The 20,879-nt window shown below is 49.3% G+C and overlaps 1 protein-coding gene across 7 annotated transcripts in view; it reads left to right on the forward strand.

The window, feature by feature from the left end:
* The first annotated feature begins 387 nt into the window (after window positions 1-387).
* The window catches only part of SLC18A2 (solute carrier family 18 member A2), a 40,348-nt gene continuing 19,856 nt past the window's right edge, over window positions 388-20,879 (forward strand). For 6 of the 7 annotated variants that reach the window (XR_004346075.1, XR_004346078.1, XR_004346076.1 and 3 more), the window contains exons 1-10: window positions 388-501; window positions 987-1,122; window positions 2,514-2,865; window positions 10,969-11,027; window positions 11,303-11,386; window positions 11,701-11,793; window positions 12,488-12,577; window positions 12,685-12,728; window positions 12,799-12,859; window positions 15,407-15,502. Coding sequence is in view for 2 of the 7 variants with exons in the window: in XM_032607386.1 (XP_032463277.1) it covers window positions 1,002-1,122; window positions 2,514-2,865; window positions 10,969-11,027; window positions 11,303-11,386; window positions 11,701-11,793; window positions 12,488-12,577; window positions 12,685-12,728; window positions 12,799-12,859; window positions 15,407-15,502 (1,000 nt within the window). In the remaining 5 variants the exon portion in view is untranslated. Of the gene's footprint in view, window positions 502-543; window positions 826-986; window positions 1,123-2,513; window positions 2,866-10,968; window positions 11,028-11,302; window positions 11,387-11,700; window positions 11,794-12,487; window positions 12,578-12,684; window positions 12,729-12,798; window positions 12,860-15,406; window positions 15,503-20,879 lie in introns of those variants that run through there. The other variant, XR_004346077.1, reaches the window with a different exon arrangement.

Raw genomic sequence — 20,879 nt, forward strand, 5'->3', positions numbered from 1 at the left:
TCACGGCCAATTTCAGGAACAGGGAGGCTCAAAGAGAGCTTTAGCTCCTAATTGGGCCAGATGAAACCACTAATCCCTGACTCCTTATCTTGGCCCCTGACCCTTCACCCTGGGATCCTTGACCTCTCGGCCTGGGGCTTTTGACGTCCTCCCTCTGCGACCCATCCACTTCACCCGGACCCGGGTTCCCAGGGCTCACGGCCAAGTGCAGGGACAGGGGCTCGGGTCTGCTCAGGACGGGGCGACCTTAGGATCCGGGCTCAGAACCTGGTCGGGCACCTGGCGGGGAAAGGAAGGCGGTGGCTACTCCGACGCAGTGACGGCGCGGGAGGGCGGAGGCCGGGGCGCCCCAGCCCCCCGCCCCCGCCGGCCCTGACGTCAGAGCCAGAGCCGGTAAACTGAGCGGCGGCCGCCAGGCGCTGGGGCGGAGACTGCGACCCGGAGCCGCCCGGACGGACGGAGCCCACGGCGGCCGGAGCAGGCAGCCGCAGACCACCTGAGGTAACGCCGACCCCGCTCCCTGCCCGCGGGGCTCGGCGCCGGGGACGGGTCGCCGCCCGGGGCGCGGGGGAGAGCGGGGCCCGGCCGAGGGCAGGGGAAGCCCCCCGAGGCGCCGCGCGCGGGGCTCCAGGGCGTCCCGGGAAACCCGGGGCGCAGAACGCACGGTGCGCAGGCGTCCCGCGGCACTTTCCGAGCGCGCAGGGGGTTAAGTGGGACCCGCGGGGGCGGCGGAGAGCCGGGCGGCGCCCAGGATCCGGCCCAGACGGCGCTCGCGGACGTTATTAACAAGGAGCGCAGGTGCCGGTGAGAACGCGCTCGCCGAAGGTAAGCCGAGGGTGGGACGCCCGGGACCATCCGGCGCCGCCCGGTGCGCGCCGCTTCCCGAGCGCCCCTTTGGCGGCCGGGCCGGGCGAAGTCTGGGGCCTGGGGTTGTGGGAGCCCCCAGCCCGGCAGAGCCCCTGACCGACCGTGCGCCGCGCCCGCAGCCGAGCCCCGGAACCATGGCCTTGAGCGAGCTGGCACTGCTCCGCTGGCTGCAGGAGAGCCGGCACTCGCGGAAGCTCATCCTGTTCATCGTGTTCCTCGCGCTGCTGCTGGACAACATGCTGCTCACCGTCGTGGGTACGTACGGACCGGGCGCCTCCCCCCACTCCCCGGGTACCCCTTCCCAGGGCGTCCCGCTTACCCGAGCGCGGTTCGGGAAAGTTCGAGAAGACGTTTTGCAAAAATACATTCCCCAAGACTGCCTCGTCTAGGCTAGTAGCCGTGTTTGTGGCTTCGTTTTCTTGGCGGTCCGGTCAAAAAATGTGACAGCAGATAAAACGCAGAACTTATGTTTCCTCCTGATAATTTCCTGCTTCCCTTTGTCACTTTCAACGCGATTAAAAAAAAAAATCTATTAAGGAGGAGCAAGTCCCAGGATTCAAACTAATGTTATAATTATTATGCTACCCGGAAAGGTGGGTCGATAATGTGGTCTATCACCTCAAGGAACAGGTCAAAATCCTTCCCTCCATAAAAGGAAGGGACATTTAAAGGTAGTGATTCCACAGATGACTTGACATGGAGACATAACAGGACCCACATCAAGAGCAATTTTAACGGCATTGGTTTTCATCTTTTTCCTGTAATGGATTTTTGAAAACCTAAATAATTGACATCCAGTTCTCTTAATTAGCACCATTAACAGCAACAGATTTGACATGTTTTTCCTTAAAAATATCCCAATTTTTAATGAATAAAAAATGATTTTTTGAAGGGTTGTTTCCCTTCTCTCCATTTAAGGTTCTCTCTCGATGGTTTTCAGAACATCACACAGTCAGGGTTTCACTTCCAGGAATATCAGAGCTGGGGCGGGGGGCGCTCATCTGAGTTCAGTAACAAGGGCCCGAATCCTCCTTTGTCTTGAATGCTCTGTGATGCACATGCCCGAAGCTTCCAGTACATCAGTTTTTCTTTTCCTCTACGAAAGTCTCGGATCTTCCAGGTTGTATGAAACATTGAAGCTTCCCACTCAAGTAATGGAAAGATGAAGTGGGCCTGCTGCAGAATTTCTGAATTATTACTTCCTGCAGGTTTATTCCTTTCTAAGACACCTAATGAAATTTAGATTTCTGTTTCCTTGATTCATTCATTTAAAGGTCTTTCCAGCCTCTTTCTGAGAAGTACTGGTTGACCCCAGGTCAGCACTGATTAGACTTCAGACCGAATCTTGCTTTCCTAAAATATTCCTGTGAAGGAGCCCTGTAATGGGAAAGCCCTTGAGAACAGGGATCTCTGGGGTGGGTCAGGTCTGCACAGTAGCTGCCCTGAGGGCTCTTACAGCCTCTGGGGCTTTGTTCGCAGAGCTGAGCAACGTGAAATTGTTCAGTGTCGGCGCGGAGGTCCCATTCCCGAGGCAGACATGCCACTTCTCTGGGCCTCGTTTAGCATTTGACAAGACCACGGTATTGCTGGCTTTGGTCCCGGGCAGGGTTTCGGTGTAACCACCACTCTCCTGCTCTTGTTCTCAGTCCCCATCATCCCAAGTTACTTGTACAGCATCGAGCATGAGAAAGATGCTATAGAAATGCAGACTGCCAAGCCAGTGCTCAAAGCCTCCACGTTCGGCGGCTTCCAGAACATCTTCTCCTATTATGACAACTCCACCGTGGTCGCCGGCAATAGCACCGGCAGCCTTCAGGGGGCGCTGCTGCATGAGGCCACCACGCAGCGCACAGTGACTAACAGGTCCACTGCCCCTTCCGACTGTCCCAGTGAAGACAAAGACCTCCTGAATGAGAACGTGCAGGTCGGCCTGTTGTTTGCCTCGAAAGCCACCGTCCAGCTCCTCACCAACCCGTTCATAGGACTGTTGACCAACAGGTGGGTTATATCATTTTGGTCAAAAAGTTTGATATGTATATTGTTCCAGATCACTTCCACCTGGGATTTTGCTTCTCATTCATTGATCAGAATCTGGAAAACCAAAGCTGGGGAGAAAGCCAGTCTCCTCCGCCTTACGTTTCTGTCCTTAGTCACGATTTCCCATTTGGTCTTCCTTTTCACTGCCACCATGACCATCCTTGTGGGATTGTACGTACCATGTGGCTTTCTCTTCTCTTGCACCTGTAGTAATGCACGTCCTGATAGACAGCTGAGATGGTTTCCTTCAGGGCTGGCGTGCTCAGTGCTCGTGGGGATGGCCGGGGGGGGACGTGGCACATGACCTGTAGTCCTGCTGCGTATACGAAACATCTCGCTGACACTGAGGTCCTAGGCAGTGTACCAGTTCTTCCCCTGCCACTTACTGAGCCGCATCCATGTGCACAAAGGGAAGAGGCTTTTTTTCTGGATGATTCAAGCTGCCCAAACTAGCTTTATATTAATCTCAATGTTCTGGAGTCTTTTGGGACTCACATTATTTTGAATAACTGTTCACATTTCCATTGCTGGTGGCCATCCAGCAAGTATTTGCTCTTCTACAGCTGAGGTGGGCCAGCTCTGCCTGATATATGGGGACTCCAAGTACAGGACAGGGGGCTTAGCAGAGGAGGGGAGGAGGTGTCAGCTGCAAAGAGTGGGAGCTGGTAGAGTGTGAATGGTGGTGGTGGGCCGCTATGTAACAGTGTGACCCCAAGGGCAGCAATGTGAAAAATGGGGCGGTGCCCAGAGTCCTACCTGTGAACCAGGCCTAGTAGCAAGAACCAAGACAAGGACTAGAGAAAAAAGGAGAATAAAAGAGGGGGCGGGGTGAACTGAGGAGGCCGGGGCTGGGGGGGGACCCGGCAGGGCTGAGCTATAAGAGGCCTCATGTGCTAGATGAGAGAGGAGTGGGGCTTGTTTGGGGGGCACTTGGGAACCACTAGAGGTTCCGAAGCCAAGTTGCAGAGTCAGAGAGCTGAGTGCAGTTTTAAGCAGGTCAGCCCAGCACCCCCTGCAGGCTGGGAGCAGGGAGGTCTGTACATTTACCAGGCTTTGGCCTTGGGAAAGGTGGAGCAGGGCTGGCCGGGCCTTCTATGAAAATATTATTAAGCATTTCAAGATGGCAACAACAGAAGCGTTAAACCAGGCAGGGGACCCTTCTCAGAGCGGGGCCCACTCGGCGGGGTGGGAGGCCTGGGGTGTTGGCAGGGGCTCAGAGAGGGGATCCGCCCTCCTCCGCACGAGCTGTCCTCTGGCACGCAGGTTGCCGGTAACGTACTCATGGGGAGTCCGAGGGAAGCACATTTTCAACTTCTGTGATTCGATTTTCCGCGCTGAGTAGGGCCACTGAATCCATTTTAACCGTCCCAGGCCACATCCAGCCTCCAGTTTGCTGTGTAGTGTTACCAGGCTGCTGCATAAAACGCTGAGCAAGTTACCGTAGGATGCTGGGCTGACTGGGAGCCCACCAAGAGGCACCGTCGTCACGGCGACGTTCGGCAGCTCCTCTGCTCTTCAGGAGGAAAACCAGACAGACCTTCATAGTTACAGGGTTTTCTTTCTTTTCTCAAGCCTAAGAGCGCTTCTTAAAATGCATCTGGTATAATTACAGGAAACAGCTCAGGGTTTTGTATTCTGAGAAAGCAAACAGCTCAGATCCTATATTGGGAAAATTGAGGACATTGTTGTAATGACGCCTTGCCAATCACTTGGACGTGAATGTCACTAGCTGCACCGTGTAATACTTAGAAACTCGGCTGAACTGATGTGAGTGTTCCAGTCTTCCCAACGTAAGTGGCAAATGAAAAGCTTACAAAAACATCCCATTCTTGTTTTTAATGCTTCGCTTATGCTACCGGGCAGCAGCTTGTTTAAAACCAGTGAGACCTTTCCCCTAGTAAATACTCCAAATGCTTTGACATTGCAGCCACCTAAGGCTCACGTTTGGGGCTCCCAAAAGATTATCTGCCAAGAGAAAACTAATTTCCTTTCCTTTAGTGACCTGTGAGATTTAGTCTACTGGTACGGTGCGTAATCCACTTTGGAACTTATTGAGGGCAAAATTTTAATCCCTAGCTGATTTCTCCCAGCTCTCCGGCAAATTTCAAAATAATCTTCATCTCCTAGCACTGCCTTGTAATGTGGAAATGCAGACAAGTTTTAACATTGATGTAGGACAACAAACTCTGTTGTCCCTCCAAAATGATCATGATAAGTAATTTTTTTCTGATATTTTCCAAGCCCAGTAGATGTGAATTTGGGGACTTTCAGCATTTCTGGGCACTCCACGGCTGTGCTCAGAGAAGTGATAAATACATTTCCCTCTACAGACTCTTCCTTTGTGAGCCATTGCAAATGGCCTTCTGATGTCATTTGTGCCAATCACATCCGCAATTACCAACAAGACGTGTGACTCACATTTTCAGTGTTGTAAAGAAGTGAGTTTACAATAGCATTTTACACTTGGTTAATATGTTTCTGGTTAAGGAGTAGTTAAAACATGAAGCATCAGATCTTGAGGAGACTTTAGCAAAAGCTTTTAGGTCCGTCTTAGTATTAATTAATTTTTTTTTTTTTAAAGAAGACGTTGGGGGTAGGAGTTTATTAATTTATTTATTTTTGCTGTGTTGCGTCTTCATTTCTGTGCAGGGGCTCTCTCTAGTTGTGGCAAGCGGGGGCCACTCTTCATCGCGGTGCGTGGGCCTCTCTCTATCGCGGCCTCTCTTGTTGCGGAGCACGGGCTCCAGACGTGCAGGCTCAGTAGCTGTGGCTCAAGGGCCTAGTTGCTCCGCGGCATGTGGGATCCTCCCAGACCAGAGCTCGAACCCGTGTCCCCTGCATTAGCAGGCAGATTCTCAACCACTGCGCCACCAGGGAAGCCCCTGTCTTAGTATATTATAGGCAAAAGGGTTTGCTACTCAGGAGGAGAAAGCATTTGTCCAGACTCTCTGGCCAATGGCTTCCTTCCTTCCTGTTCTTTCCATCTGCTTACTGTTACACAGTTTGTACCTTTGGCTACGAAATATAAACAATGCAGGTCAAAATCTGCTTTTTTTGCATGTACTCGGGCTCTCCCTTGTGTAGCAGGCTGAATGAGGGAAGGTCCAAACAGTAAGTTGTTGGGTGCTATTTTTATCCAATGGGAGGGAGTTTAGGAAAAATCAGCCTGATTTTTGGGACATGGATCCTCCCTCACCTCCCTGGCCCTAGAAAAATATCTTTTTCCAGCCTGTGATGTGAGCTGGTCCAACTTCCCACTGTCTCTGCAGTGCTAATGATAGTGGGGAAAAGAAAGGCCTCCTACATCCCCAGAGATGTGAGGGGAGCTCCATAGAGACAGGCTGGTTGGAGCCGCTCCTTTCTAAAGCTTCTTGCCGTAAGTGGGACTCACTCTGAAATGAGACACCCAACATCACACAGGTCATAATCCGAACCCCCATGTTACAACCTGGGGCCCCATAATTTATGGTCACGACGCTGCTGAGTGAGTGGCTTTGTGGTGACACAGGACGCAGGCTGCCTGTCTGTTTTAAATATTGGATAGGATCTCATGCCAAACCCTGAAAATAAAAAATGACAATTCTTGGGAAGCATTTAAATGCTCATTTGGCTGTTAATATGATACAAGTAATTCCTGTTTCATTGACTCTTTGGGAACTATATTTTGACTGAATAAGATGTGACCAGATAGGGAGCAAAGGACCTTTAGATTTTGTCGAGTGTGGTGATCACACGTCCGGTAACGCACTTTCCAAAGCCTCTGGGTGCCTTGCTTGGTCTGATTGCCATCTTTGAGGCTTGTGTGACTTATTTTATAATTCCAGTTTAAGTATTCATTTCATGATTGCAGTTGTGAGTAAAAGGGGGTAGAAGGACTTATACTAGCAACACCTGTTGTCTTTTGGCCCGGCAAGTGGAGTTTAGACATACACACATAAAAGGAATGTTCCAGGCTGGTAAACAATGTGAAAACCACCTTTACATTTCTCTCTTCTGTAAGTCAGATTAAGAACGAGGCATCATGGCGTTCCCTTGCTTAACGTAAGGCTTACATAGTAGTTGCATCTTTAGACCCAGGATATTCCAGACGAACCCGGCAGCTTGGGAAAGGGTTAACAGGGGTGGGGATGGTTCCCTCCCCGGCTCGTCATTGTGTTAGCGGCCTGCTTTTTATCAAGCCAGCGTCAGTGACTTAATTTATTTCCATAGTTACCTAGTATATTTGAAAGCCAGTTATTTTTCCTCACAAATTTTAGCTAACGTCTGAAAGACAGGGAGAAAGCCGCAGGGCATGAAATCTCTACAATATCTACTGTGGGTTTTTTTTTTTTTTTCCCCTTTAGCTTTAGGCAACTGGTCTGAAGTGGGCTTTGTAGGAATAAGCAGTGACCTTTTCAAAAAGCTCCTCCATGGACAGGGAAACCAGCTATGCTGGAAAGGGATTTCCCATCCTCGATGTCATTAGGGTGGTGGAGACGGTGTGACGGCGTCTTTGCTTCAAAATCAGAAGAAGCTGGCCGTGGAATTGGGTACTTCTCATGGGAGCAAAGCCCTCGCGTGACCTGTGCGTCGGTGAACACCCTGGAGAATAAGAAATCCAAGGCTCGCGTAATTCCCCACACACATCTGAGAGCTGAAAAAGACAGACCCAGGGGCTAAACCTAAGAATTTTGTTTTATTTATGCAATGGTTGACCACAAGCTTCCTAGTATATCCTAGCAAACGTAAAATACCTTTCCATTTACTGCTGCTCATCTTTTAGGAGTATGTTGAGGTAATCGAAATGGGAGATGTCACCTCTTGTCTCATCTGGTGACAGTTTGTACCCTTCCCTGTCCCCTATTCTGTGTCCTTGCTTTTGTCACTTACCACAGCAGAGGGAACCCAGGTCTTAGCAAGCCTGGGAAGAGAGCTTACATTAATCTCTGTGGTAAAGACAAACTAGTTAGGAGCATTAGAGAATAAGTACTGATTGCCAGTGACAATTTAGAGACATAGTGGGGTTTCTCTGCTGACTGGGTAGGGATATGTAATGAATATAACTTTTATTGCTTTGCACTTTTTTCCAGGATTCAAATATATGATTTTTATTTTTATTCAACTGGATTAACTGCTCCCTGATGCTCTGTGAAGATGACTGTGGGCCAGGATGACTCACGAGGGGGTGATAAAGGGATATTTGGTTAAAGGTTTGCCACATCAGACGTGGCTCTGCTTAGTAGCACTTTACTTGAGATGGCGTTGAGTTGGGACAAGAGGCCGAATCAGACATTTATGACTAATGTCAGTCGGGGTTCTGTCCATTTAGGAGACATTGTGGGGAAGGAGAAAGGACAGAGGCGATCTGCCCATCACTCAGTGACCCTGGGGCCTTGAGCAAGTCTCCTGAGGTCGGTGTTCAGGGGGCCAGGAGAGGCTGAGGGTGGAGAGCCAGGAGCTGGCCCTTGGGCCACACTGGCCATGGGGCTGAGCTCCAGGGAAAGGCGCTGCCCAGCACTTTCCACTGGGCAGCCCTGCCAGCGGCTTGGCTGATGGTGAAGGCATAGGGCACATGTGTCTGGTAACAAGCAGGAAGCAGCGGGAGCCCGGTTGCATCAGAAGCGATTGGCTTGCTTCACCTCTGAACCTCGGCTTTCTCACCCACGTTGGGGGTTTGGACTGGCCAGCCTTTGAATTTCCTTCTAGCTTTGCCGGTTGGTTATTCCATTCATGCTTTATTAAAATCCCAAAGGAATTAAAAGACAAAACAATAGCTACAGCATTTTTAAAGAAAACACAGCACCTGGCCTTGGTAAAAAGAATCTTCCGTAAGCACACAGCCCTGTGGGTACGGAGCCACCTGGTTTCAAAAGATACTGTGGGCCCTGGGTTCCACTCAACCTGTGTGAACCTCTGCTCCTGTGACTGGTGTCCCCACCAAAGTGTATGCTAGCAGGACCTGCCACACCTTAGACACACGAGATATGCCCATTGCCCTGAATTTGGGGCAGCTCCCCAAGCCTCAATGTGGCCATCTGAAAATAGGGATAAAGCCAGCTACCTCACGGAATTGTGGTGAGAATCACAGGTGACCCTTATAGTCTCTGGGAGTGCTGGAGCCTCCTGGTAAGAAGGAGCCCTCCTCAGCTGTGTCCTGCCAGGTGACCTTGGCCAGTGGCTGGGCTGTAGACTGGACGTAACATTGCTGGTTTTCCGATAGCTTTGACATATGTATGGTTTTCCAAGTAGGATGTTGAAAGGGATGAGAAGCCTGTGTTTATTCCAGGGCGGTCGTATGTCCATTCTTCCCCCAGACACGCAATAGTTGCTGAGAAAATAAACTGCCTGTGAGTTCTCTGAGTTTCCTGGAAGTTTCCTTCACAGTGTCCAGCAGTGCCATGTCGGACCTGGTGTTGTGAACGGCTTTCTTTTCCTACACGAATAAGGGCACAGAGCAGTCCGCTCGGTGTTAGTTGAGACAGGAGAAGCTGTCATTTGATGGCATCTGAACTGCAGTTCAGGACTCTGGTATCTTTCCTAGTTCACAGGATTGGCTTCAAGCCCTGCTTTGTGAATTACAAGCTCATTTCAGGTCACAGTAGAGGAATCTTTGCCTGGGTTTGTGGGAGGGCTACCTCCTGAGAATGCTATGATTTTGTGGTGCTGTTTGGTTTCCGGATGCACATGAAGCAGTTAAAAAACGTTATAAGTGTGCCCAGGACTTTTAGAAGGCTTCTACTTAAAGCCACGTATGCCATTTGGCATATACCTGAGGAGGTAGTAAAATTTGCAAGGAGAAGTCCTGGACTGGATTGAATGGCCCTGAGTGAAATTAGCCCTAGGACATTAGACAGGTCATTTTTTTGTACCTCAATTTCCTCATCTGTAAAATGGGGAGGTGGTCGTCTGCCCTTATCAGATCATTGAGCTCGTGTGTAAGTGCCTGGAGAATGGAGTGTAACCTTAAGGTGAAGGTATTGTGTTATGATTTTTTTGTTCGAGCCTGGAATAGAAGAGCCCTCCCAGGCTGTTTGACTGGGACTCGGGGTTCCTGTTCCTCATATGGTTTCTCCCCAGGATCTGGAGGGCCCAGGGCTGGAGGGAGATGAGGCCTGGAGATGCTCAGGGCTGTTCTGGGCTGACACAGGTCTCCTTTAGGGCAGTGGCTCAGCCAGTGCTGGCCCCTTCAGGCCAGGTCGTGGGAGGGAAAGAAGCTGCCTTCACTCTCATGCCCTGTCCATATGGCAGGGACCAACCTGCTTGCTTAATCTGCAGAGACAGTGAGGAGAAAAGGAAGAGAATGAGGGAGGAAACAAAATTTCTGAGGCACTTCGTCTGTTCTGGGTGCCCTGGTAGCAGTTTAACATCCATATCTCATTTCATACCCACTCCAGCTCTGGGAGGTGGGTGGTGGTCTATCTGCGGGGCCGAGGGGAGATTTGCCTGGGTTAAGGCAGGGCCAGGTGTCCAGGCAGGGGTGTGATGCCGGGAGCCCAAGGTCTCCCCACGCCCCCGTCCGCCTGGCAGCGGAGCCCTGTACAGACAGTGGTCTTGCAGAGCAAATAGGATGTTGAATTTTTGCACAGAAAACCAGGTGTGTCTTTCTCAGCTGGCTTCATTGGGGTCAACGTGAAGACAGCTCTGAACATTTCCTTGCTTCCTAACGCCTCTTAGATGTGGTGCCGTTGCATCTGCTGCCCGTTGAATCGCTTGAGGACCTTTTACTAGAGTCATTTGATTGCAGCTGTCCCTTTGGGGAAGCTCTAGCAAAGACTATAATTAAAGAAATTTTTACAAAATGATGGAAACAGGGGCTGTGTGTTTGAACGTGTTCTGGGTTGCTTGCCGATATTTTATTAACATTTATTCCAGAGAAATTTCAGAGTGGCAATCCGTAAATGTATTCACGTTCCAAGACAGTCAAACACAGAAAGGTCATATAGGAAGCACCAACTATATGAATGTTTAGAAAAGTTGACCAAACACGTATCCACCTGATCCCAAAGGGTAAGCAGGAGAGACTCAATATAAAGGCTTACACAGATAAGAAGCAGTCGCCAGGTTTTCCTTGTGGCTGTTTTGCAGGATCGGCTATCCAGTTCCAATGTTCACGGGATTCTGCATCATGTTTGTCTCAACAGTTAGTAAGTGTCTGACGTTTGCCTTCTGAGTGTGGGTCACCGGGTGGGCTCTGACCACCGCCAGCTGGGAGTGGAGAACACAGCCGGGGGTGGGGGTGGGGGGCTGTTTTGGCCACAACTGCAGAAAGAAGTTGATAGGAGAAGTCTTCAGGGAGCAAAAGCACAGTGTGGTTAACATGGAAATACCCCATCGGGTTAAGGGAGGTCCCTGTTTGAGCTGATCTGGTCGCGGCACCAGCGGGTCTACAGTGACCGTGGCCTGGCCCCTCTTCCCGCAGTGTTCGCCTTCTCCCGCAGTTATGCCTTCCTGCTGATCGCCAGGTCCCTGCAGGGCATCGGTTCCTCCTGCTCTTCTGTAGCTGGTAGGTGTGGAAATGCCTAAGTCAGTGCCCCGGGGCTTCCATCTGTCGGAGGGGCCACCGTCACTGCCCAGGCTGGTGGCCCTGTACAGAATGAGTTGGAATAATTCAGGGAATATAGGTATTGGTGGTGGTGGTTGGTGGTTGGTTCTCAGAGAAGGTACCACCTTCTTGTTGGGTGCTGCTTGGCCTTATGTTCCGTTGGTCTGGCAGGTGTGGGGAGACACCAGTCTGGGCTGGGGGTGGGGGAGGGTGAGTCATGATGGTTATTCTGTTGCTCCCAGAGCTTGGCTGTCACTGTTTCTTTTCCTGTTTAGGGATGGGCATGCTGGCCAGCGTGTACACGGATGACGAGGAGAGAGGCAATGCCATGGGGATTGCCCTGGGAGGCCTGGCCATGGGGGTCTTAGGTGGGTGAGGGCCACTGTGGGGGCCACCTGGGGGGAGGGGCCTATCTGGCATTGGACAGTGAGCCCCCTTTCACACTAGTGTCCACTGTTTCTTCCCTGATTTCATGGAGCCTTTGAAAAATGGTGGGAAGAGTCCTGACTTGGGAGGACCTGGATTCTCCAGACCTCCCTCGTGGGCCCAGGTGTAAACCCAAGCTTTGAACGGGATGGTCTGCCAAGGCCCCTCCTCTTGAACATTCTCTGAGTTACCACCCACCTGAGGACCTTCCCACTTTCTGAGCCTGCCTCCTCCACCTGCCCTGGCTGAGCTCTCAGAGCAGGTGCAAACACCTTCCCTGAGAGATCCAGGTCCTCTCTGTTTTCCGTTACTTTCCTGGCCTTCATCTGGAGCCCACAGTCCCTGTCTGTGCTGCTGTGAAGTCTTCACTGGTCCATTTTCCTGTGCACTTCCGTTGCCTGGGTCTTATTTCCTCTGACCTTTACTTTGGGAGCGATTCCATGTCTCAGGTGTGAAACCCCTTGGAGGAAGTTGCCAGGGCAACTTAACAGTCCTGAACAGAATGTAGGGTGGCCACCCCACACAGTGTTTGGAACAAAGTAGAGGGAGAAACGCAAGAAACGCAAGATGGTTCTAGACCAGGGGGCGGTCATCAGTCCCGGGCCCGGCCCTGGCCCTTCTGTCTCGTCCTTGCAGTGGGCCCCCCCTTTGGGAGTGTGTTGTACGAGTTTGTGGGGAAGACAGCCCCGTTCCTGGTGCTGGCCGCCCTGGTGCTCTTGGATGGAGGTGAGTGAGTCCACGTGGACCCCTTGGCCGTGACCTTGGGGGCCCTGAGCTTGGCACCCCTGTGGGCAGGTGCTGGGGCCCACACCTCTTCTTTTTTTCTCCTGTAGCTATTCAGCTCTTCGTGCTCCAGCCATCCCGGGTGCAGCCAGAGGTGAGCGGCGGGGCAAGGCGGGTGCTGTGGTGGCTGTGTGGCCTCTTCTAACCCCTGTTGTCCCTGACAGAGCCAGAAGGGGACGCCGCTAACCACCCTGCTGAAGGACCCGTACATCCTCATCGCCGCAGGTGGGGCTCCCCCAGCACCCCTGGTTCTTCCCAGCCAGGCGGTGGGGGTGGGCGGTGAGGACCGGCGTTCGTTTTGCTGCTGGAAACGTTGGGCTGTAGAAAAACATAAAAGGCACAAAGAGGTTACACGTCAGAAGAAATGGTTTTCTTCTGTCATTAACTTCTGACGCAGCCAGGCTCCTTTGTTGTTTTTCATCTGGGGCAGAGATGCCTGAGTCACAGAGACGCCCTCCACCGAGGATTGTTTTGGGCCAAACTTGCTCACTGTGTTTGTGTCAGAGGCTGTTGTCGTTTGGCCTTGAACTTCTGGAATGGGTCCGTGGCCTCCCTGCCGCTGCCTTAAGGGGGTGCTCTGATTCACCTTGGCATCTGTGAATAGAGGCTGACAGCAGGGCCCCAGAGGGCCAAAGGGTGCCTCTCTTTCTGCTGAGGGCATCCTGCACAGCGGCGGACAGGCGGCTGGAAGACACCTTTGGGTTCTTGGCCGAGATGGGCTCAAAGGACGCCCTGGGGTTCTGTGGCTCTTGGGGAGGATAATGGGCTGCATCCATCCAAGCAGCTGACCTCCCAAGAGCACCCCAGTGACACAGGCCTGGAGCTGCCTCGTGAGGGACTAGCCTTACGCGGCCTGGGCCTGGACACAGTGGTCAGCAGTGACCCTCGGCATCAGGCCGGAGAGAGCATCCATGCAGTGTGGCCTCAGGCCCGGTCAGGGTTCCCTCCAGGTAGGGGTAGGTGTGTCTAAGCAGCAGTCACAGACACTAGGGCTGGGGGGAGCCTGGGTGAGGTGAGGCACGCCCCACCTGAGGGCATTCAGATTCAGCCGCTTTCAAAACCCCAGGCTGCTTTTGTTAAGGTGTATACTGCTGGCTTAGGCCCCGGCAACACATGAGAGGCCTTGGTCTAGACCTTGTCTGTCATGCCTGTTGACCAAACGGTTATAAGCCTGGTGTGGCGACCTCCTCATGCAGGGGGACCTCACTGTGTCCCCAGCAAGACACAGGGAACATTCCAGAGCTGAGATTTCCCTGGAGCCCTGGCTGTCCGAACTGGGGGGTGAGGACATGTGTGGTGAGAGATGGGGGCCCAGAGATGCGAGTCCCTGCACCTTGGGGCACACGTGTGGGCGGGCTGTGCTGCCTAGGCCCTCACTGTCTCACCCCTACCCACCCTTGGGGGAAATCCAGAAATCCAGCCGGCACTCAGGGTCAGGCTGTCGGCAGGTCCGGGCAGCCTGGATGGTGGAGTGTGGGGGTGGAGCTGGGGGGCAGGCGGTGTCTCGTTTGTACCGCTGGGGTTTAGTTTACAGAGGCGACTGAGTGACGAGATGACATGGAGAGATTAATACCACCAAAGGATGATTTTATTACTTATGTTTCTGGAGAAAAGGGGGCATGCCACGTCGCTCAGGGCCACATGGGGAGGCACCAGGTTTGGTCAGGAGGCAGAAAGGGGTGAGGGGAAGACCCAGGCCAGAACCTAGGTGTTTGCATGAGAAAGTGGATTTTCCATGGGAAAGGTAGGGGAGGGTAAGCAGTTTAGGATTGGCTAGTTTAAATAATTGCAGTCTGGGTGCTCTCCCCAGTTGCCTGGGTGGATTTAGGGCAGGAGATACTGGTGAGGTGGGTGAGAGTTAGATAAAGCAGGGACTCAGAGTATGGGTTCCGGATCACAGGGGAGACTTGAACAACTCTGGTTGTTAGTTTGGCCCTGTAATTAACGTCAAATAGACAAATACAGAATTTAAGAAAACACGGAATAGGTGGGTGAGGGGAGTCCAGCCATTTCAGCCTCATTTTTATGTTCTGTCTTTAAATGCTGCAGAGAATGAAGAAGTCTTGCATCGCGTGTAAACACCTTAATTATGTTTGCGCAACGTTCTTTGAATCGGGAGTCTAGCAAATTAGAGGTTCCAGGGCACACAGCACAGGAAGCTCTCAGAACAATGGGGACAGCAATTTGATTTTTCCAGGTGGTTCTACATTTACAAAGGGTTCTGGTTAACACAGTGATAATGGCTGTTTGCATGGATACCCTATAGGTACAGCTGATTTTAAAAGAATCCCTCAACAGCATATTTGCACTGAATGCACGTGAGTTTTGGGCAACTAAGGGCATCGTTAGAAATATCTGTGTTTGTTATACAGTGAAACCTAGGTGTAGGAGCCTCAGGTTGCCTGAGTCTGTGGACGGTCGGCCTGAGCTGCCGAGGAGCTCAAGCAAGTCACTTCATTAATAACTTGGAACTCCATTTCTTCATTAATAAATTGGGAAGGTTAAACCTAGTGATCACTAAGCCTCCCTCCACTTCCACACTTTGTGACTCTGGGATTCTAGTTGTTTTAAGTAATAATAATAATTTCAAAAGCAACACTCCCCACTATCCCTTTGACCTGTTATTTGTCTTTTTCTTACAAAAGTAGACGTTCTGGGTATCTGAGCTGACTGTTCTGGCTGTGGACACAGGGGATTTAACTGTGTTTGGAAATGGTAGGGGACACTTGAGACCCAAAACAGAAGGACACTAACCTTCTTCCTCCCTTTAAGGGTCCATCTGCTTTGCAAACATGGGGATTGCCATGCTGGAGCCAGCCCTGCCCATCTGGATGATGGAGACCATGTGTTCCCACAAGTGGCAGCTGGGTAAGACTGGGCCGCGAGTTTCTGGCTCTAGAATTTTTGTCCCCAGGTTGGGTCTCATTATTGTAGTCCTGAGCTGCCGGTAGCAGGATGATAAAGTGATTGTCTCTGTTTGTCACTTAATGGGGTCAGTGCTTAGGTTAGCAATGAGCTTTGGGGTTTGTTTTGGCTCCAGTTTTTGTATCACCCCTGATAGAGGCATAATTAATATCAAGGCATCAGACCTGGGCAGAAATGAGAGATGAAAAATACATGCAGCATTTCCTCACACTTCTGAACTGGACAAGTTATATTAAATATATGTGGACAGTAATAACATTTATGGGAAAGAGAACAACAAACGTAGTTTTATTTTTTTTAATTGGAGTGTAGTTGATTTACAGTGTTACGTTAGTTTCTGGTGTACAGCAAAGTGATTCAGTTATACATACATATACGTATTCTTTTTCATATTCTTTTCCATTATGGTTTATTATAGGATATGGAATATAGTTCCCTGTGCTACACAGTAGGACCTTGTTGTTTATCTATTTCATATATAGTAGTTTGTATCTGCTAATCCCAAACTCCTAATTTATCCCTCCCCCCACCTTCCCTGTTTGGTAACCATAGGTTTATCTTCTATGTGTGTGAGTCTGTTTCCTAAATAAGTTCATTTGTGTCATATTTTAGATTCTACATATAAGTGGTAACACATGCTATTTGTTTTTCTCTGTCTGACTTACTTCACTTAGTATGATAATCTCTAGGTCGGTCTGTGTTGCTACAAATGGCATTATTTCATTCTTTTTAATGGCTGAGTAGTATTCCATTGTGTACCTGTACCACATCTTCTTTATCCATTACAAACTGTTTTTAAGAGGATGAATTTTTGAAAGTATTTTTTATTTAGAAAGTAATTCATGCTTATTGTTAAAAAATCAAAGTACAGGGACTGAGGAAGTAAAAATTGTAAAAATCTCATATTCATCTTTGCCGCTCTCCCAGCCCAGTCCTCTGTGACATTCATTGTTAATAGTTCTGTGTGTCTGTTCCTCGATTGTTCTGCATTGATCACCATCTTTGTGAAATGCCTGAAAACCCAAGCCATGTGGAATCTTGCCATTTACACACTGTGTGACCTCTTGTTTTTCTGTGTTTCTGTGTCAAAATGGGAAGATTTACTTTTCACAATTAATTTAATTTTTTATCAGTTACTCATGTACACAATTTTTAAGTTAAATATGTTATAAAAATCATAATGAAAAAACAGCAGTCTTTGCCCCAGGCCTCCTCATCTCCAAATCTCTTCCTCAGATTTGATCACCTTCAACTCTTTTAGTTGTTTCTTCTGCTAATTTCCTTTATGTCTCTAAATAATGTGTACACTCCTATTTTTTGATTTTCCAATTTCTGACATTGTCCACCAGCTTCCTAATACAGTAGATGAGGATTTAATGCCATTATTGCTTTACCTGAAAATATCAACCAACCATCTCACATGTTTTCTCACCTTCTGTTCTCCTGAAACAATTGTATTACAGGTTTGGTTAGATTGGCATTCAGTATTGACATTATTGTGAATATGTAAATATTATTCAAAGGCGAGCTCTGCAGGGTTCTGTGATTATTTTCTTTTTTACAAACTTTCTGTTTTTCCTGGAGTTAGTAATTATGGTGTCTTTCTATTTTCTTAGTTTTCTGTGTAGCATTTATGAATATATCCCTCAAACTCTTTTGCAGAGATGAAAGACCCTCTAAATATGGACAGGTACCTCCACAGACCTAACCCTTCTGTGTTTTTGCTTGTTAGTGGACATCTGTCCCACATCATTCTGACTTCCCGCTCCAGTCTAGAGTTGTTCCCTAGGCCATCCAGAGATTTTCCTCTTCTAATATCTGGGCGTCTTCTTTGCCTCTCTTCTGTTTCCTGTATCCTCCTCTCCTGTATTCCTCTCTTTTGGTTTACTTTCTCATTATGCTGGAACCCGTCCTCCAGCAGCTTCCTGAGAGGGGGTGCATGGCAGGTAAAGTTCTCTGGGGTCCTGCTTATCAGCAGCATCTTTATGCTCACCTCAACTTTATCCTGAGTTTGGTTGACTTAGTCTGTTTGGGTGTATAATTCTTGGTTGGAAATCCTTTTCCTTCAGAGTCTTGAGGCCAGGGTTGCTGTTGTCTTCGGGCATGCAGGGTTGCTGTTGAGGAGGCCAGTGTCCTCATTCCCCATCTTCTGTAGGAGCTCGAAGGATCTTCTCTTCCTCTCTAGGTTATGAGCATCCACGATGCTGATTTGCAGGGAGTCTTTTCCTCCACTGTGCAGGGCACTTGCTTGTTCAGCCTCTTCATTTGGGAAATCCCTTCTTTCAGTTCCGGGAAACCTTTTTGTATTATTTCTTTAATCCCTCCCCCTCTTCCATTTTCTTTCTTCTCTTTTCTGCTACTCAGGTTGGTTGGATGTTGGGACCTCTATGTTTTACACTTTTTTTTTTTTTTTTTATGCGTTACGCGGGCCTCTCACTGCTGTGGCCTCTCCCGTTGCGGAGGACAGGCTCCGGACGCGCAGGCTCAGCGGCCATGGCTCACGGGCCCAGCCGCTCCGCGGCATGCGGGATCCCCCCAGACCAGGGCACGAACCCGTGTCCCCCGCATCGGCAGGCGGACCCTCAACCACTGCGCCACCAGGGAAGCCCCTGTTTTACACTTTTAATTTCTTATTTTGCCTTCCCTTATTTCCATGGATTTCTTCATCCTCCTCCTCTAAACTCTATTGAACTTTTACAGTTGGTGGCATCGTATCACACTTTTGAAGAGCCGTTTCCCGTTTACCCGAAGTGGTTTTGTGTATGTGTGGGGCGGTGGAGGGATGTTGAAATGACACCCTTTACCATTCAGTAGGAAGACTTCTCTTCACCTCCCATTTCAGCCTCTTGTGACATCCCTGATCTCCATGCTGCCTGGGGTCCCTGAACCTTTTCAGTTCAGTTTCTCTAAAGAAACCTTCTCCTGCTAGGTGAACCACTGAGGGCCGGGGGGTCCAACCGCTCTCTTTCTGGTTGACAGCCTCCGCCCTCAGCCTTATGTTCACAGTACCTGGAGCCTTCAGTTCCTTAATTTTCTGGGTTCTGAGGCACAGAGGTCTTGCTGCTCTGCCTGCTCCGTGAGCAGGTGGAAGGTTCCAGTGCTCTGGGCTGTGTCCCTCTCTGCTCTCCCTCCCCTTGCTCCTCCCTCTCGTTGCTTTTTCCCCTTCCGTTTTGCCTCTCCTTGGGCAGACAGGGGGGAGGGTCTATAGTTTTCTTTTATTCCTTTACTAAAATTTAAATGGAATTTAGAGTGGGAATAGAGAAAAGCTCGTAGATTCAGTCTGCCCTGTTTAACTGGAAAGCCATCATTCCTTCTGCTCAGATTGCCTTTTATTCCATGTTAAGGTTATACCATACCTTTGGTATATACCATATACCATTTTCTACCAGTCCTTATTGCTGGACATCTAGGTCCATTCCAGTTTTGCCGTCAGAAACCATACTGCAGTGAAATATCCTTTCCACGTGTTCTGCACATGTTTGGAAGTACATGTATCTTTAGGGCAAATTCCTAAACTTAAACTGGCATTTTGATATTTGGTAGCATTGCATTAACATGGGTATTATCAGTCTTTTCCAATCGAGTGTGTGAGAAAGGGGGTCTCATTTTTTTTTTTACCTCTTTATTGGGCTATAATTGCTTTACAATGGTGTGTTAGTTTCTGCTTTACAACAAAGTGAATCAGTTATACATATACATATGTTCCCATGTCTCTTCCCTCTTGCGTCTCCCTCCCTCCCACCCTCCCTATCCCACCCCTCAAGGTGGTCACAAACCACCGAGCTGATCTCCCTGTGCCATGCGGCTGCTTCCCACTAGCTATCTGTTTTACGTTTGGTAGTGTATATATGTCCATGCCACTCTCTCACTTTGTCACAGCTTACCCTTCCCCCTCCCCGTGTCCTCAAGTCCATGCTGTAGTAGGTCTGTGTCTTTATTCCCGTCCTAGCCCTAGGCTCTTCATGACAATTTTTTTTCTTAGATTCCATATATATGTGTTAGCATATGGTATTTTTTTTTCTCCTTCTGACTGACTTCACTCTGTATGACAGACTCCAGGTCCATCCACCTCACTACAAATAACTCAATTTTGTTTCTTTTTATGGCTGAGTAATATTCCATTGTATATATGTGCCACATTTTCTTTATCCGTTCATCTGTTGATGGACACTTAGGTTGCTTCCATGTCCTGGCTATTGTAAACAGAGCTGCAATGAACATTTTTGGTACATGACTTTTTTTGTGTGTGTGTGTGGTACGCGGGCCTCTCACTGTGGTGGCCTCTCCTGTTGCGGAGCACAGGCTCCGGACGCGCAGGCTCAGCGGCCATGGCTCACGGGCCCAGCCACCCCGCGGCATGTGGGATCTTCCCGGACCAGGGCACGAACCCGTGTCCCCTGCATCGGCAGGCGGACTCTCAACCACTGTGCCACCAGGGAAGCCCACATGACTCTTTTTGAATTATGCTTTTCTCAGGGTATATGCCCAGTAGTGGGATTGCTGGGTCATATGGTAATTCTATTTGTAGTTTTTTTTTTTTTTTTTTTGTGGTACGCGGGCTTCTCACTGTGGTGGCCTCTCCCGTTGTGGAGCACAGCCTCCGGACGCGCAGGCTCAGCAGCCATGGCTCACAGGCCCAGCCGCTCTGTGGCATGTGGGATCCTCCTGGACCGGGGCACGAACCTGCGTCCCCTGCATCGGCAGGCGAACTCTCAACCACTGCGCCATCAGGGAAGCCCCTATTTGTAGTTTTTTAAGGAACCTCCATACTGTTCTCCATAGTGGCTGTATCAATTTACATTCCCACCAACAGTGCAAAAGTGTTCCCTTTTCTCCACACCCTCTCCAGCATTTATCGTTTCTAGATTGTTTGATGATGGCCATTCTGACCGGTGTGAGATGATATCTCATTGTAGTTTTGATTTGCATTTCTCTAATGATTAATGATGTTGACCATTCTTTCATGTGTTTGTTGGCAATCTGTATGGGGTCTCATTTTGATTTAGTTTTACAAATTCTTTGTGAGTGAAATTGAGCACCTTTTCATATGTTTATTATCCATATCTATTCCGTTTACTGTGAACTTCTTATTAATATCCTTTACCCATTTTTTCTATTGAGTTTTGTCCTTTTTTAAAAATTGATTTTAAGTGTTCTTTGTATGTTATTAATCCTTTATCAGATGTTTTGCAAATATTGCCCTTTGTTGTGTGTCTTTTGACTTTATAGGTGGGATTTTATTTTATTTTAAATTAAAAAAATTTTTTACCACTCGGAACATTTAAAATGCTCTGAGTCAGATTTAGCAAGCTTCCCCTTT

The sequence above is a fragment of the Phocoena sinus genome, chromosome 16, assembly GCF_008692025.1.
Source record: "Phocoena sinus isolate mPhoSin1 chromosome 16, mPhoSin1.pri, whole genome shotgun sequence".
NCBI classification, from domain to species: Eukaryota; Metazoa; Chordata; class Mammalia; order Artiodactyla; family Phocoenidae; genus Phocoena; species Phocoena sinus.